The 18,093-nt window shown below is 39.1% G+C and overlaps 1 protein-coding gene across 30 annotated transcripts in view; it reads right to left on the bottom strand.

The window, feature by feature from the left end:
- DTNB (dystrobrevin beta) overlaps positions 1-18,093 on the bottom strand; it is a 247,849-nt gene that overhangs the window by 157,769 nt on the left and 71,987 nt on the right. For all 30 annotated transcript variants that reach the window (XR_002342818.1, XR_002342817.1, XR_002342819.1 and 27 more), the window contains one exon: positions 9,688-9,842. Coding sequence is in view for 26 of the 30 variants with exons in the window: in XM_021087742.1 (XP_020943401.1) it covers positions 9,688-9,842 (155 nt within the window). In the remaining 4 variants the exon portion in view is untranslated. The remainder of the gene's footprint in view (positions 1-9,687; positions 9,843-18,093) is intronic.

Below are 18,093 nucleotides of genomic sequence, written 5' to 3'. Positions count from 1 at the left end.
AAGAGGGCAGCTGTAGCTCCAACTCAACCCCTAGCCCGGAAATCTCCATATGCTGTGGGTGCGGCCCTAAAAAAAAAAAAATAAAGATAAACAAAAAAAATGTGTTAGGAACAAATGCTCAGATATCACTTAACAACTTTCCCATTAATAGAAGAGAAAACTGAAGCTCAGAGCAGTACTTAGACCAAGTCATAAGGATGAGATTACAACTTAAATATCCAAATGCCCATCACAGTACTCCCTTCAGTGTACCATCTCCTGGCTAGACTGCATTTTTCTGTTCCATCTTCATTTCTCTCTTTTAAAGAAACATACAGTAAGCTTCCACTGTATGTGAAACATTGATATAATTAAGTCCCACATGGACAAAGAAAATTAGAAATGTCTAGGAGAAAAATAGTCATATGATGTAGGTAGAACAGATCCTTAATATTTCAAGTGAATGAATTTTCTTTTTATTTCTCCTAACCTGCAAAATACCTTTCCAGCTCTAAAAGGAAAAAGGAGAACAAAGTAGTGCCATACAACCCAGGGAGAGAGTTCTAGAACGGAAACCTAGATCTCAAGGCCCTCACTTCAAACTGTATTCCAAAAGAAGAGGGGACACGTAGGGTAAATGCAGGGGACCAGGAGACTCAGCCCAGTCCGTAGGCCTTTCCCAAGGCCTGGGGCCCCACTCGACGTGAGGAGGGGGTGATGTAGGATCGGGGGCAGGGTGAAGCCAAAAGGCACGCAGTTTCCATCGCCCTCTCTCCTAAGTAACTGCTTTCTCTGTCCCACCACTTGTCGTGAAGTGAAAAACAGAGTATAAAAAAACGTAGTGTTTCATCATAAAACTTTATTTCAGGAAATAAAGAAAAGGGAGAAAAGATAAAATTGCTGAGAACTGACTGAAAGGCTTTGCCAGCTGATTACAAAAGAACATTGATTTTCACCACTAAAACGGTCAACGCAAACTGGAAGCAAGGAGAGAAGGTGTGGTGCCGTTGAGTCGGGAAGAGAGCGGCCTCCAGGATTTCCCTCTGAGCCTGCAGGATACCGTCCCAACGACGGTTCCCATCACGCAAGCAGGAGACCACACAGGTTCATGTCTGGCTGTCTTCCGGGCAACTGTTAGAGTCTCGTTCCCATGTATATAAACTGGAAGTCATTCTTATTGAGAATAATCTTTAAAAAAAGAAACACTGCTAAGTAGGGAACAGAAAAGGGAGAATAAAGTGGATGGGAGAGCAAGAAAGAGCAAGAGAGAGGCACTTGCAATTTTAACTTTAAAAATGAAGAAATCTGAAGGAAAGTCTCACATCCAAGACAGAGACTATAAGCAGGTTTGGAACGGAAGGAGGGAAAGGTTCTGACAAAAACGCCAGAAGCCTGAAAGAGAGTGATAACAGTAGGAAGTCACCATACAAAGGCCCTCTATACATAGCCATGCATTGACAGTGGTTTATTTAAGAAATGCCTACTCAGGAGTCCCTGTTGTGGCACAGCAGAAACGAATCCACCTAGTATCCATGAAGATGCGGGTTCAATCCCTGGCCTCACTCAATGGGTTAAGGATCTGGTGTTGCCCTGAGCTGTGGTGTAGGTCACAGGCTCGGCTCAGATCCCGAGTGGCTATGGCTGTGGCCGGGCAGCTACAGCTCCGATTAGACCCCGAGCCTGGGAACCTTCATATGCCGCAGATGCAGCCCTAAAAAGCAAAAAAGCAAAAAAGAAAAAAGAAATGACTACTCAAATAGACTAAAGTTTTCCAAAATATTTTCCATCTCAGGCATCCAAGTTACTGACGTTTCTGAGATTTCAGTGGAATCTGGGAGGAATGGGTGAACATTAAAAATAAAGCCAGAAAGTCACGCAACATTTGAGTGGAGGTCCAGACACAGAAAATGCCTCTTCTTATGGATATGCAAATAACTGCAATAAACCAAAATGAAATTCAAAAGTCTCTACTTAAAATTATTAAGACAGAAGATGCTAGGAAGTTTTTTTGCTAGCCAGAGGTGGTTAACAAACATTAAATCTATCTATCCTTTATTATAACTTTATATTCCTATATCTTCCTCTGTTTATTAAAAATTACATTTTTAGGGAGTTCCTGTAGTGGCACAGTGGTTAACGAATCCGACTAGGAACCATGAGGTTGCGGTTCGGTCCCTGGCCTTGCTCAGTGGGTTAACGATCCGGCGTTGCCATGAGCTGTGGTTGTGGTGTAGGTTGCAGACGCGGCTCGGATACCGCATTGCTGTGGCTCTGGCGCAGGCTGGTGGCTACAGCTCCGATTCGACCCCTAGCCTGGGAACCTCCAAATGCCACGGGAGCGGCCCAAGAAATAGCAAAAAAGACCCAAAAAAAAATTACATTTTTAAAAATCCACTTATAATTCTAATGCTATTTTCCCTAAAAAGTCTGATTCACCTATCACAGAATTTTATAAAGTTTTTTTTGTTTTTTTGTTTTTTGTTTTTGTCTTTTCTGGGCTACTACCCCCACAGCATATGGAAGTTCCCAGAATAGGGGTCAAATCGGAGCTACAGATGCCGACCTACATCACAGCCATAGCAACGCAGGATTCGAGCCACATTTGGGACCTACACCACAACTCAGGCAACTCCAGATCCTTAACCCACTGAGCGAAGCAAGGAATTGAACCCATGTCCTCATGGATAATAGTTGGGCTCATTACCACTGAGCCATGATGGGAACTCCCTATAGAGTTTTTTAATCTTCAAGATGAAAGTAACTACAATGAGGTAGCACCTCACGCCATCCAGAATGGCTATTATTAATAAGCCTACAAATAATGAATGCTGCAGAGGGTGTGGAGAAAAGGGAACCCTCCTACACTGTTGGTGAGAATGTAAACTGGTATGACCACTATGGAGGACAGCATGGAGGTTCTTCAGAAAACTACATATAGAACTACCATATGACCCAGCAATCCCACTCCTGGGCATATATCCAGACAAAACTTTCATTCAAAAAGATGCATGTCGGACTTCCCGTGTGGCTCACAACAAAAAGATGCATGTACCCCTATGTCCATAGCAGCACTATTCGCAATAGTTAAGACATGGAAACAACCTAAATGTCCATCAACAGATGAACGGATTAAGAAAATGTGGTATACATGCACAATGAAATAATAGCCAGCCATGAAAAGGAACAAAAATTATTTACAGCCATTTGCAGTAACATGGATAGAACCAGAGATTTTCATGCTAAATGAAATAAGTCAGAAAGAGGAAGACAAATACCATATATCACTTACATGTGGAATCTAAAATATGGCACAGATGCACCTATCTACATGACAGAAACAGACTCACAGACATGGAGAACAGACTTGTGGTTGCCAAGGGGTTGGGGGGAAGGGGTGGGATGGACTGGAAGTTTAGGGTTAGTAGATGCAAATTATTACATTTAGAATTGGTAGGCAATGAGGTCCTGCTGTACAGCACAGGGAACCATATCTAGTCACTTGCGAGATATATATATGTAGATAGATAGATAGATAGGTATACATATGTATGACTGGGGTCACTTTGCTATACAGCAGAAATTGACAGAATATTGTAAATAAATGGTAATAAAAATTTTTGTAAAATAAATAGACTCTAATCAAATAGTATACAAACATCAGCTGTCAATGATAAAAAGTTGTCCTAAGCTCACACTATAATGTGAAGTACTCCCGAAGCATGAGGACTAAAAGCAGAAGAACGAGGTCCCACTGCTCTGTCTTCCATTAGCTATGTGATCTGGGAGCAGCCACTTAACATTCTGGTTTCAGTTATCTCATCCTCACGGGCTAGAGCTGTGGTTCTCAATGTATAGTCAGAGGCTCCCCTGGGAGGTTCCTCAAACACTTCCAGGGAACCCATGAGGTCAAAATTATTTTCATAATAACACCAAGACATTCTTTCCTCTTTCAGTCTCATTCTCTCATAAGTGTACAGTGGGGTGCTCTGGAGGCAACGTGGCATATCCACAACGATCTGCAAAAACTATTAAAAATATTCCTCCCTTTTCCAACTACACAGCTGTGTGAGACCAGATTTTCTTCCCATACTTTAACCAAAACAATATATCACAACAGACTGAATGGATAAGCAGATAAGAAAATCCAGCTGTCTTCAATTGAGCCAAATATTAAAGAAATTTACAAAAAAATATAAAACAATGGCATTCTTCCCATTAAATTTTTTGCTTTGGAATACATATTTTCATAAAAATATATTATTTATGTTAGTGTGCAACAGGTTTATCATTGTTCTTTTTAACTGACTTAACATTTTAAAATTTATCAATTTTAATTTCTATTATGGAAATACTGATTGAGCTAACCCACATAAACAAAAGCTCTCTGGGGTCCTCAAACATTTGGGGGGGGGGCAGTGGTATAAAAAGGTCCTGATAAGGGGAAGTTTGAGAACTGGTGGGGCAAAATTCCCAGCTCTAAAATTCTGAGACTCAGTAAATAACTGTGTGAAAGACAGACTGGCCTTTTTTTCTACTTTTTTGTTTTATTTTGGTTTTGCTCCTGAGTTGAACACATTCTTTGCATTTCTCTTTGTTTTTTATAGTACAACATTTATAACAAAAACTATAATAAAATTGCAAATAAGGTACATTCTCACCACAATTCTCACTTTTATGTATTCTCCTCTAAATGCATATATTTCTATATACGTAATTACATACATAGGGTAGATAAAAATATATGATCTGTTTTTTCACTTACGTTTTATTAAATATTTTATTGTTTTGCGCCAAGGTCTTCTCTTCTAATCACTTTAACAGCTGCCTGATCCACTGAGCAAAAACACTATGATTTATTTACGCCTTGCTCAATCAAACACTGAGGCTGTTTTTATCTTTGGATGCACTCTCATATTTTTCTCAGAAACCAGTGTTTCTGATTGTCATCTACCTCCCTGCCCTTTGTTATTCTAATCCTCAATACTGACAATACTAGATGTCACTCTCACTTCCCTCCCTCCACTCTTGGCTACAGCTTCCCTGTTTTAAAAGAAGGGAGGAACCATCTCTCAAAAATGAGAAATCCAGTATCACTACAATAACACAAGAAAAAAGAAAATAATTTAGCATCAGATCATCATAGCCGCAATTTCCAATCTTATCATTTCCATTAAGCACTCCTATTTCTTTATCGGCAACAGGTAAATATTTCTTATCCATTGTCCTATCACTCAATGTATGACACTTAGCTAACAGACTTGAAAATAACATTTTAAAAATCTTTCAGATTAAAAAATTTTTATACAAACTTTTATGTACAGAAATATTTTGCCTGACAAAGGCAAACATATATCAATTGGTTATAAGACCAGTGCTATGGGGTCAGCCTTTCAATTATTATTAGACACTGAATTTGTCCATATCACAGATTTGCTTTGGACTTTGAAAATGAGAGCACTTCGTAATGACACAATAATATAGTGTTGCTGTGCTTTTTATCAGAGATACTTTTATTTATTATAACTTTTTTAAAAAAAGATTGGAAAACTACAAAAATTCTGAAACTCGGCATTGTCCTTTTGGTGAAGACTGTCTCATTTGAGAAAATCATGTTATAATATCATCAATGAAAACAGCCAGGTTGCAAGTACACCCATGAGCTTTAAGCCTGCAATTAGAATTTAAGCCAAGATACCTTCTCATGCCATATCTGATTTAAAATCATTACTCAGTTAATCCAACAAATCCCTAGTAAGCATCGACAACCTTCCAGGCACTGTTAGTCATGGAGATAAAATTTGAAATAGACCAAGGTACATCTCTTCCCTTCAGTGCAGAAGGGACTAGATGTAACATGCCAGGGAATGCAGGAGAAGAAACAATTAATCCTACACTGAAAGATTCAGAGCATCAAAGTCAAGGAGCTATTTTAGCTGCGATTTGAAATAGGAGGGCTTTGTTGGAAGAGAGAGAGAAGGTCAAAGGCTATTGACGTTCCAGGGAGAACTAATAGCACAAAGACAAGAAGGGTACCACTCTGCCCCCTCAAAACGTACATTACTCAAACTAGAGAAATGCAAAGCAAAATGATACCAAGATAACATTTCTCATCTATCAGATTGGCAAACATTCCCAAATGTGAGAGCATGCGCTGTTGGCAAGCCTGTGGAGAAACAGACGCTGATACGTTGCTGTTGCTGGCGGGAAGTCAATGGTATAACCCCTGGGGCAGATCGGAAAAGAGCCCCAGGCAAGCAGAGGGAGGGGAGGGGATGGGGTTGGGGGAGCGCTCAGGAATGAGAGTGAGAAGATAGGCTGGGGGTGGGATCAGTAAGAACCTTATCCAGTAGGCAAGGAGGAGTTAGGAAGTTTTTTAAAAGCAAAATAGGAACCACCACAGAACTGTTTTTAAAATGATGACTCACACTCAAATTTCCTTATGACTAAAGGCAATAATAAAACACAAGCAGTATCTGAGCAGGCGTCTTCTAAAGAGGCTGCCTTTAGGCCAGTAAGTAAAATGACTCAGACCAGGGTCCTCAGTATCTTTTTGGCAAAAATGTTCCTGCTTACCTGAAGACTAGCGAGCCACAGGGCTCTAGGGAAGGGAGTGCATGCTAGACTGTGCCACCAGTGAATCCCAGCTGGGCCAGTGCCCTCCCCCCCACCCCCACAGGCTCAGCAGCCTTCACCCCCCCACAGACCATGGGAACCATGACTGAACACATCAGAACCTGTTTTCAGCTCATGAGCAATCACAGAGGGGAGCCTCTTTCCCATAGCATGTACACAGTAAGCTAACAAAACATTTTTTAAAAAAGAAAACAGTCTTGGAGTCACTTGTCATTTCTATCTAAGGAATCATTTAGTAAGACACTCTGCTTCATAAGCCCAGCTAGAACAAAATCTCACTTCCAGCTCTCTACAATTTTGTTCAATCTCGTGAATGCCAGTGATACAGGCCTCATTACCATAGACTTGTTCATAACAAAATCCATTTTATACGCTGTATTTCATCCAATCTAAGACACCATTACTTGTAAGATACACCATTATTTTTTTTTCCTACCACTAAGAAAGAAAAACACTCTGCCAATTAAATGAACTCAATGACTTAATTAACTGTAATCCTTCGTGACATGTGAATCGGTCACACCAGCCTCTAGATGAACTGAAATTCCTTTCATCTATTCAGAAGGATTTGGCAATTTTGTCAAGGTTCAGTGGCACTGCTTCAAGTGACAAGATATTATTTTGGTCATATCTCAGTAATAAAAAAAATACAGCTTCATCTCTCTGTGGATATCTTCCTTTGAAAAAAAGAAAAAGTTCTGTAAAGCACCTGGTGTTGCTTTGTTAAGAAAACATGGAATTTCCTCAAGGATAAATATTTATCTCACTAATATCAAATTTATTCCCCTGTTATGTCCCTGGCATTCTGTGTTTACAAGAACTTTTTCTTTAATGTCAAACCAGAGTATACTCTCTTCAAGGACACTGGGAATGACAACACAAGTAGTACCAATTGGGGACATAAATCAGATGAAGTGACAACAGGAACAGCTAAGACCAAGTTCATACATGTGCAGGGAATGACAACCCATCATAACCACTGCCTGGATAACTGCAACTATCAGATGTCATGGGCTATATGAGGTCTTTTGAGACAGTAAAGGGTGAAAAATGTCATTGAGGGAGTTCCTGTCATGGCGCAGCAGAAATGAATCTGACTAGGAACCATGAGGTTGCGGGTTCGATCCCTGGCCTCACTCAGTGGCTTAAGATCCGGCGTTGCCGTTGCCGTGAGCTGTGGTGTAGGTTGCAGACGCGGCTCGGATCCCGCATTGCTGTGGCTCTGGCGTAGGGTGGCGACAACAGCTCCCATTAGACCCCTAGCCTAGGAACGTCTGTGGGTGCGGCCCTAAAAAAAGACAAAAGACAATGAAAAAAAACAACAAAAAAAGAAAAATGTCAGTGAAACATGGTAATAGCCTACTTTAGACTATGATGGTAGTGAGGGGCTGCCAATGGAGCAAGTACAATCGATTGGCTTAATTAGAGCACCTATGAAATACACACACATTCACATGCCAGGCAGTTCTTGCCAAACTTTGTTCGATTTTCAGGAAAACAAGGTCATAATATCCTGAAAATGTCTCATTTCAAAGACGGAGTGGGAAGAAAACTCATTTTGGCATATAGCAGAAGAGGCTATGCTCATCAAAGTGTCATGAGAGGACATCTCCAGGCAGGACATATTCTTGCTATTCTGAAGGTCAGCAATAATCAGTAATCCCATCTCTACCCACCTAGGTATTTTACTCTTTTGACACAATTATAAACAGAATTGTTTTATTTCTTTCTGATAGTTCATTATTAGTGTACAGACATGCAACAGATTTTTGCATATTAATTTTGTATCCTGCAATATTAACGTTAGAGAAAAGTGGCAAGAGCAGGCACCCTTGTCTTGTTTCTATCAGGAGGCAGCAATAACAGCCTCTCCCTTTGGTGATATGGATTTGATCACCTGGTTAAAGTGGTATCTGAAGGTTTCTCCACTGTAAAGTTACTATATTTCCTTTGTAATTAATACATATCTTATGGGGAGATATTTTTAGACTATGTCAATATCCTATTTCCATTCATCTTTTACCCATTAGTTTTAACAGTTTTTTTTTCTTAATTCCCTGCGTTCCTAAACTTTCTAAGTTTAGCATGCTCTTTTATCTCATCTCTACCTGAAAAAAAAAAACAAAACAAAAAAACAAACAACAAAAAAAAGGATACTATAGCCAGCATCCACTCTGCTATGAGTCTTCTGAGGCATAGTTACGATCTCAGGAATACACTCATACCAGTTCTAGAGCAGGACTACAAAATAACACCCACAGAGAGAGGAAACCAAACCTAGCTTTCTCTCATATGAAAATGGCAGTGTAGGAGTTCCCGTCATGGTGCAGTGGTTGACGAATCCGACTAGGAACCATGAGGTTGCGGGTTCGGTCCCTGCCCTTGCTCAATGGGTTAACGATCTGGCGTTGCCGTGAGCTGTGGTGTAGGTTGCAGACGCGGCTCGGAACCTGCGTTGCTGTGGCCCTGGCGTAGGCCAGTGGCTACAGCTCCAATTCGACCCCTAGCCTGGGAACCTCCATATGCCATGGGAGCCGCCCAAAGAAATAGCAAAAAGACAAAAAAAAAAAAAAGAAAGAAAATGACAGTGTACCCTTGAGAGATTTTGAACTGGCAGTTGAGAGCTGGAGAGCATTCCTTGTCGAAGGAAGAAATGATCAGGAAGAAATATTCCAGTAGCACATTAAGTTCAGTGCTCAGGAAGAAGTGATCCAGTACCACATTAAGTTTTCTATCAAAATTCCTATTATGTCAGGGTTAAAAACCTCATTAGAGAGAATAATGTATGTCCAATAGCAATAATATAAATACTTCATCTTCAACATTTTTCTCGAAACTTTTAGTAATTTAAAATATATCAACTATTGTCTTTTTTTTTTTCAGAAAAGACTTCCCTCCCCCAGACAAAATAAAGAGCTCTCAAGTGAATTTTTAACTCCCCCCTTTTCCACAGCCCACTCCCCTGATTTAAAGCTCTTTTTCCTCTCTAGACTAAGGCAGCGTGGTGAAATCTGACAAAAAGTGGAGGGTGGCGAGGAGCTCTGCTAGTCCTAGATTCTATCAAACTGTCCTTACCTGCTGTGGAAAACAGGTGCGGACTGAGTGCTCTGTGTAACCGAAAGATGGCCCTTCAAAGACCGCTGTTGGGAGCTTCAGAACTTCCTTCAGAAACTGGTCAAACTTGCTAAATATCATTAAGCCATTGGAATCTGACATCTGGGAGAAAACATCTATGAGAACAAAACCAAATAAAGTCAAACTATAAGGAAACATCAACTTTTTATAAACGGCTCTATGTCATCTGTACACCAGCCCAAAAGTATCATTACAAAGTATCATACACTTACTATGATTTTTAGTTAACAAGTAGTCTCATTCTCATTAACACGATGTGCTTACTTTGCTGATGAGGCCCTCCCTTCTCTCTTACCCACTTACTATTCTTTCTTCCTAGACATCAAATCATCATTCAAGTATGTCTATAGACCTACTCTTTTAGAGCATACATAACTGGATAATACATACCTTTTTATTTTGTCTATTTATACCTCCCTTTATTCCAAGAAGAATTTACAGCAGCATCTCTTTATCTCTTACATTTATGCATGTATTTATATAAGACACATACACATTTGAACATACATGAATGAATATATACACATAATGGTGACAGGGTATGAAAGAAATTATATTTATATATTCATATATTAATGATGTAATGTATTCCTAGGCAGTATGTTTCTTTAAAATATTCCACTTGGGTTAACGATCCGGCGGTTGCTGTGAGCTGTGGTGTAGGTTGCAGACGAGGCTCGGATCCCGCGTTGCTGTGGCTCTGGTGTAGGCCGGTGGCTACAGCTCCGATTCAACCCCTAGCCTGGGGAACCTCCATATGCCGCGGGAGCGGCCCAGGAAATAGCAACAATAACAACAACAACAACAACAAAAAAAAAAAAAAGACAAAAGAAAAAAAAAATATTCCACTTGGTAAGGTACAGAGTAGAATAAAAAGAACTCATATAAACTCTTCTATCACAAGACACTTTGACAGTATAAGATCCTATTTTTACATAAAATCTGACCCAAGCACATGGGAAAGATGTTTCCAGTAATACTATTACTTCTTTATCTTCCTGTAGAGAGTCTCCTGCCTCCAGTTAGTTAGTCCCCTCTTCTCACCCATAGTGGGGGAGAAAAAGAACCAGGAGCTCAAAACAACTTGACAACTGCAACCTAAGCTTTCATTTCAAACTATTCAGTTTTTTTACAAACAAATCAAATTTAATGAGTTAAACTTGTATAAAAAAAATTTCCTGAGCCCTTTTTAAACATGACATTTTGAAAAATCATATTCTATATATTCACAATGAACAAGTAGATTAGAGATATGTTTGAAAAAAAATGTATGTAATGAACATATATGCATCACTCTTCAGATTCAATCAGTGGTTTTTATCCCAAAGCACTAGGTATAGGGAAAAAAACATTTAAAATACATTAATGGAAGAAAGATAAAATTTAGATAACCAACCCCACAGGGTAACTTTGAAGGCATTAGGAAAAAGGAAATTATCAAAGGAATGAAAATGTTCAATACACTCCTCTCATGAAAGCTGCTAGTCTGTAGCTGAAGGAAAAGTATTAAATACCCATTAAGTGAGAAAAATCCGACAGGAGACTCTAAGAAGTGTGGTCCTTGTGGAAAGTAAAATCAATTACTTAACAAACACATACTAAGTGGTCCAAGGGCCAAGCACTCTGCTAGGCAGATTGAAACACAGCAAAGAAGGATTGTATATGGTCCTAATACCCTGAGAAACTTTCAGTGTAACTACAAAAATAAGATACAGATGAAGCAAAGAAAAATTTAAGCATTAAGCTGATTCTAAATAGGCACATTTGTTAAACCTCACCATTTCTGCCTATAACCACCACAATACTCTTATCTCTTCCTCAGTAACAGAACATTAATTTTATTTGTGCAGCCAACTAAAAGATTAAACTTTGCGCCGTCTCTTAGTAAGTTGTGGTTATGTGACTAGAAGTTTGGCCAATCAAAAGAGTTGTGAGAGACTTCCAGGAAGTTAAAGGAAGCTGACTACACTGGAAATAGACTCTTTTTTCTTTTCTCCTTTTGTTATCTGGAATGCAGCTATCACAGCTGAGGCTCCATCAGCCACCGTGGACTATGCGGTCATCTCAACGTTCATGTAGACACCGTGCACTGGCATGGTACGGAAGAAAGATACAGGAAGCCTGGGTCCCAGATGAACATATTAACCATACTCCTGGACTTCTTTTATGTGAGAGAAAAATAAACTTCAACTTTGTTTCAAACACTACTATCCTGGGCTTTCATTTTCATGTAGCAATCCCCAATATTAAGTACCACTATACTTCACTAAATATTACCTCATTTTACTGTCACAAAAAGGTAAATATGTGTGCACGGGGGGATGCACATAATTTTTTAAATGTTACAGATAAGCAAATCAGCTTAGAAAAGTTAACTTGCTTAAGATCGAAAAGTTAGTGGCTAAATCAAGATTTAAACTCACATTTATCTGACTCCAAAGAAATTCCATTACACCGTACTTCTTCAAAATACTGTGCAGAACAGATACAGGAACATATGGGCAGGAACTGTCAAGAAAAATTTAGAAAGCTAGGCCTTGAAAAATAGGATTTGGAATGATGAGGTCAAAACAGACTGGGAGTGGGGCTTTGGGGGGGACGACTAGAAAAGAGTATGATAAATAAAACAAAAGAATGAATATCATAAAACAGAAACACACTCATAGATATAGAGAGCTACAGATACAGTGGTTACCAGTGGTGGGGGAGGGCCAAGACCGCGGGAGGGGGGGGGGGAATTAAGAAATACAAACTACTACGCATAAAATAAGCCACAAGGATATACTATACAGCACAGGAAACATAGCCAATATTTCATAATAACTTTACATCGAGTGCAATCTATAAAAATACTGAGTCACTCTGTTGTACACTTGCAACTAATATAATATTGTAAATCCACCATATTTCAATTTAGAAAAATAAAAAGAAGACGAGGATAAAGGTCTCTGTGGCAGGAATTTTAGGGTTTATCTATGAGCCGTGATAGGCAGGAAACAGTGCATTGACGAGAACAGTCTGATGACAATAATTTATATGGAGAAGTAAAGGTAAATATAAATACTGAATAAGAAAATGATGTTATAAATGAAAATTTTGAAAGAGGAAACAATTTGGACTTGGCTTAAAAACTCTAAAGTAGGGAAGAAATATTCAGAAAGGTTTCAAGAAAATTAGACTGTTAATGACTGGGAGAAGGAATAAAAGAGGAAGACTAGAGTTGGAGACATCAGCTAGAAAATCTTGCAAATGCAAAAGTAAGGAAGTGAGAGTCAGAATTACAGGAGAGACAGTGTGGGGGAGGGGCGGTCAACTGCAAGACATTTCAATGCAGGAAACTGAAGCTGATGGCAAAATGGATTAGGAAATAAAGGAATTTCTAAAAAGAGTTATTTTAAGTTGCTAACTCAGAAAAATGCTGACAATTCTGAATGAAATCACCACATTGAAGATAAAAATACTTAGTTTTGCATATAACTGGATTTGAACCAATCAGCAAATTTCCAAGTGGAACCATCTTGTAGAAACAGAGTATTAGGCCACAGGTCAAGAGAGCAGATAGAGAGCTTTGGAGATGTTAGCAATTATGTGAATAACGGATGCCCTCTGAAGGAGGGAAGAGCATGTGACTTAGTTTTCAAATAGCTGGCTGCTATTTTTATAACGAGGAATATAATCATCCATTAAATCTGAATAAAAACTAAGGGTCAATATGGGATGAGGCAGACACTGCAAGGTGCTACCACTCAATACCTACTGTCCCATTCTCACTCCCTAACTGAACCCTGATCAGAATGGCAACACGCTCCCCTTAAAAAATGACCTTCTAGCCTCTTGTGCATGTTCTAATTCTGGAGTGAATCTATGGTAAAGCTTTTGCGTTCCTGATAGAGGCATCTCTTTCTTCTTTCTGCTTGAAGTGAGTACGCGCCCTGGCCTAGAGCAGTCACTGATGATCCCAGGAGGAAAGCCACACACAGCAGAGCAGGAAGACAGGAGGAACTCGAGTCTTGGATGACATCCTTAAGCCAGTCATGGCACCAAACTTGAACTTACCAACCTCTGGACTCACTTTTACATGAGAAAAATAAATCCCAATGGTTTTAAGCCACTGTTAGTCAAGTTTTCTGCTACCACCAGATATTCATAACTGAAAAACTAGCAAGTTATTAACCTGTAGCCACCAATGGTAGAAATATTTAGGACCAGGGACTTCAGCTAACAAGTATATAAATACACATACGTTCCACTCACAAAAACATATGTGTTTACAACCACATCAACAAATCTACACCTATCTGATTCAGAGCCATAAAGGAGTGTTTGGGGAATTCCTGCTGTGAAGCAGCAGGTTAAGGATCTGCTGTTGCTGCTGCTGTGGTGTGGGTCACAGCTGTGGTTCAGAGTGAATCCCTGGCCCAGAAACTTCCATATATGCTGCAGGTGCAGGGGAAGAAACAAAAACAAAAATAATTGCTAATTTTTAAACTGTAAATGAACTACAACAAATCTAAGTTAATGTGATTTACTATATACATGTAAAAATATCTTAACAAAGAAATATATGAGACAATAAAATTTAATAAAAATATCCCCCAAATTAAACTAGTCCTCTAATTAAAGCCCTAAACCCTTCTGGCATTAAGGGAATAAATTATTTCCCAGATCACTGGTTCATTTCTCCAGTAATTCTATTTATAAACCTCTGAAAAAAGGTATCTAATTTCCCATTAGCTGCTTCCAGATCAAAATATAGGCTTTCTCCCTTGTGAAAAACCCACAATCAAGCCCTTTAATACACATGCGTACATACTTTTTAAAATACTGTCCTTTGTGTAGTGGCAAAATAATGCTACTACTCTACCACTTTCACGTATGTTTCCATTTTTGACCTGGTGATAATGACTCTGGTTTTACTCATTCCATCTATCCAGCTATTCCCCACCCCCGGCCGCGTATGACCAAACACACGCTTTTGCAAGATGATAGATCTGTTAACAATAAAGACTCAAGTCTATAGAAGAGAAAGCCATTGTCTTTCACGTATTAGCTTTCCTGGCAAATGACTCTCATCTTCTCTTTTCATCTTTCTACCAGCTGAGCAATCGAACCCACAAAAGCATGTATAAACAACTGCATGTTTATAAATACCTATATATAACTAAACCCAAGTGCATATTTTATTCCCATACTCATGAATATTCCTACAGCATTCATTAAGCCAGAGTGAGGCTGGAGTATGGGAATCAGCCATGCCTTGGGCTTCTACTGTCGTCTCAGTCAAGGAAATACTTCAGCCAAGTCTCCAGGCCTCCCCTGGCTTTCGTTCATCTTTTTCTTTTTCATAAAATGCAGATGTAGGACTTATCTCTTACTTGCTTCCAGTTCTAAAACATTCTGGTTACATGAGAAATGTAAATATGGGCAAATATTCAGATTAAAGAGTCACTTCCGGCTAATGAAGCAAACGGATGATTAACAGAAACCAGCTGGGATAAATATGCAGTGACAGGTGGTTAAAGGACTATAGCAGAGGATGCTAAATTCTGAACAAGTGAAACTGCTTAATTATAACTTCAAAGGTTGACCCCCTACAAGCTGTTAATGAAACATCAAGGGAGCAAACAAGTGAACTGTCAGAACTGCCAGTTCTAAGCAAAAAAACACCTCAAGTCTTTCTCCATCTACTCAAAGTGTGGTCTATCAAAAACATGCAAAAACAATAAGTAATGTAAATTATTATGATAAAACCATCTTTATGCTACAACCCAGAGAAAACACCTAATGGTATTATTTGGGTATATTTCTTTTTCTATGTGAATAATAAATTTTTGTTAAAAACTGCATTATTACATTTACGCATTTTTTTTTTTTTTCTTTTTTGGCTGCCCTGCAGCATGTGGAGTTCTTGGGCCAGGGATCGGATCTGAGCTGCAGTTTCGACCTACACCACAGTTACAGCAATGCCAAATCCTTTAACCACTGCTGGGCTGGTGGGGTTGAACCTGTGTCCTGGTGCTGCAGAGACACTGACAATCCCTTTGGGCCACAGCAGGAACTCCTGAAGCAGATTTTTAAAGGCAGTATATTCAACTGTGCCAGTATTCTAAAGTTTAACTGAGCTCCCACTTTTGGACAATAAAGCTATTCCAAAGAAGAGAGACCTGAAAAGTCTAATTAAGAAATGTTTCAAACTCAAACACAAATAGGCATTTTAAATGATATCCTGACATTTAAACAAGCAAATAAACAAGAACAGATCAAGGGAGGGAGAAAAGTAAAGGGAAAAAAAAAATCTAAAATAAAAGGTAAAAAGCAGAAAGGTAAAAACAGAAGTAAAAATGCTAAGGCATATTCCATGAATTAGAAAAACAACACAATGGCAACATTAACAGAGGCAACAGTAGCAGTGCAGTCAGCAGCAAGAGGCCGCAGAAACTAAGAACAAAGACAAGGGAGTAAGTAGGCAGAGAGAAGGGAATAAACGGCCAAATATCATTTGAAGTTACAACAGAGTGAGTGCTACAGCCAACCTCTTACACTCTATTACTCGGCCACCTCAACCAAGCAGGACACAGCTATGAACAGCAAAGCAAGGGAAAACAGGATTCTCACTATAGCCGAAACTGACAATCATGCTACAAAAGCGAGTGCTTCTCTCTTGAACAATCACTTCCATCCATACTTTAGTAGAATACTAAGAAAGCTGGTTATAGATTCTCTGTCAGCAGCATATCAAAAGTGAATCAGAAATAAAGAGACGTCTAGAAACTGGTACACTGATAATACCATCATATTTACCAGCAATACAGGAAACACACACACACCATCACCATCACCATGGCGGCTGCCGCCACCACCAACAAAAAATTCAAGAGCTGAAAAAAGCACAGCAGTCTGGAAACATGAGGAGGGACAAACAACACAGGGCCTCCCAATCGGCTCTAAATGCATCAGAGAATGACATCCCTAAGAAATGAAAAATGTTTAAATTAAGATCAGTGAGCTCGGTTTAAAACAGAGGGCAGAGACCCCACTTAGAGCCGTTTCCACCCTGGATGGTTAAAGTTAAAAAGTAGAGACAGGCTTCAATACCTGAAATTTTTGCTTATGTTAAACATCTCATTCTCTGGCCAAGACAATTACGGGTACAATAAAAATAATGAAACAGGGGAGTTCCCGTCGTGGCGCAGTGGTTAACAAATCCAACTAGGAACCATGAGGTTGCGGGTTCGGTCCCTGGCCTTGCTCAGTGGGTTAACGATCCGGCGTTGCCGTGAGCTGTGGGATAGATCGCAGACTCGGCTCGGAATCCGTGTTGCTGTGGCTGTGGCGTAGGCCTGCAGCTACAGCTCCGATTAGACCCCTAGCCTGGGAACCTCAGTACGGGGCGGGAGTGGCCCCAGAAAAAACAAAAAGACCAAAAAAAAAAAAAAGAAGAAGAAACAGAGCTACAGATGGTAAAGAAACCATAATTTTGAACATGAAGAAGATAAAGAAACAAATCTATCTGAATAACATTAAATGGTAAGTAGTAATCTAGCGTGGCTTGTATGTCACGAATCCACCTGCGATGTGCAATGATCTGGTGTCGAGAGCACACTGATATGTCCTGTTCACAAGCAAATTATTGGTCACTTGTGTTCCTCTAAGAAGTTCAAAAGCCATATTAAAAAAACCCCAAAAAAAACCCAAAAAAATCCTGCTATTACCTGGATCCTTTCCATACCTCACACAGAACTAGAATTTGCACTTTTTCACTCAGAGCTACAGCAGATAACTATAGTAATTTTAGTTAAATAACAATTTATATTTGGCAAACTTTTGGTACTTACTACGTGCCAGGTCCCAGTTCTATGTAAATGTAGTAATTTAATCATAGAAACTTAAAGAGTCCAGAGTCATCTTGAACATGTGGTTAAATAATCATTTTTCTATTTTGAACCAGTTTCTCCAATACTAATAAAAATGGCCATGTATTTTTTTTAATCTGGCATCATTATTATTAAAAAAAAAAAAGACAAAAATCCCAACCTTTTCTCTGGGTTTAAACGAAATATAATTTCATCTGAATTATATCTTTCTCAGAAAAACACCATGGTAGAATTAAGAAAAAATTACGAAATTTTAGCCCCAAAGAGTAATATTTGGACATACTATGTGGGGGAAAAAACTAAGAAAAGCATTTAAGTAAAACCATAATTTTTTTCTACCCAAAATCTGTTTTACACTGCAGCTGATTTTGAAATGAGATAACCAGATAACATGGACTAAACATATTACCTAAGACCTTTTTTTAGATATCTAAATCTACATCTAGTGAGCCATCCAGTTTTCCAATTCTTA

Source organism: Sus scrofa, chromosome 3 (genome assembly GCF_000003025.6).
Source record: "Sus scrofa isolate TJ Tabasco breed Duroc chromosome 3, Sscrofa11.1, whole genome shotgun sequence".
In the NCBI taxonomy this organism is placed as follows: Eukaryota; Metazoa; Chordata; class Mammalia; order Artiodactyla; family Suidae; genus Sus; species Sus scrofa.
This window is presented reverse-complemented; position numbering and strand designations above follow the sequence as displayed.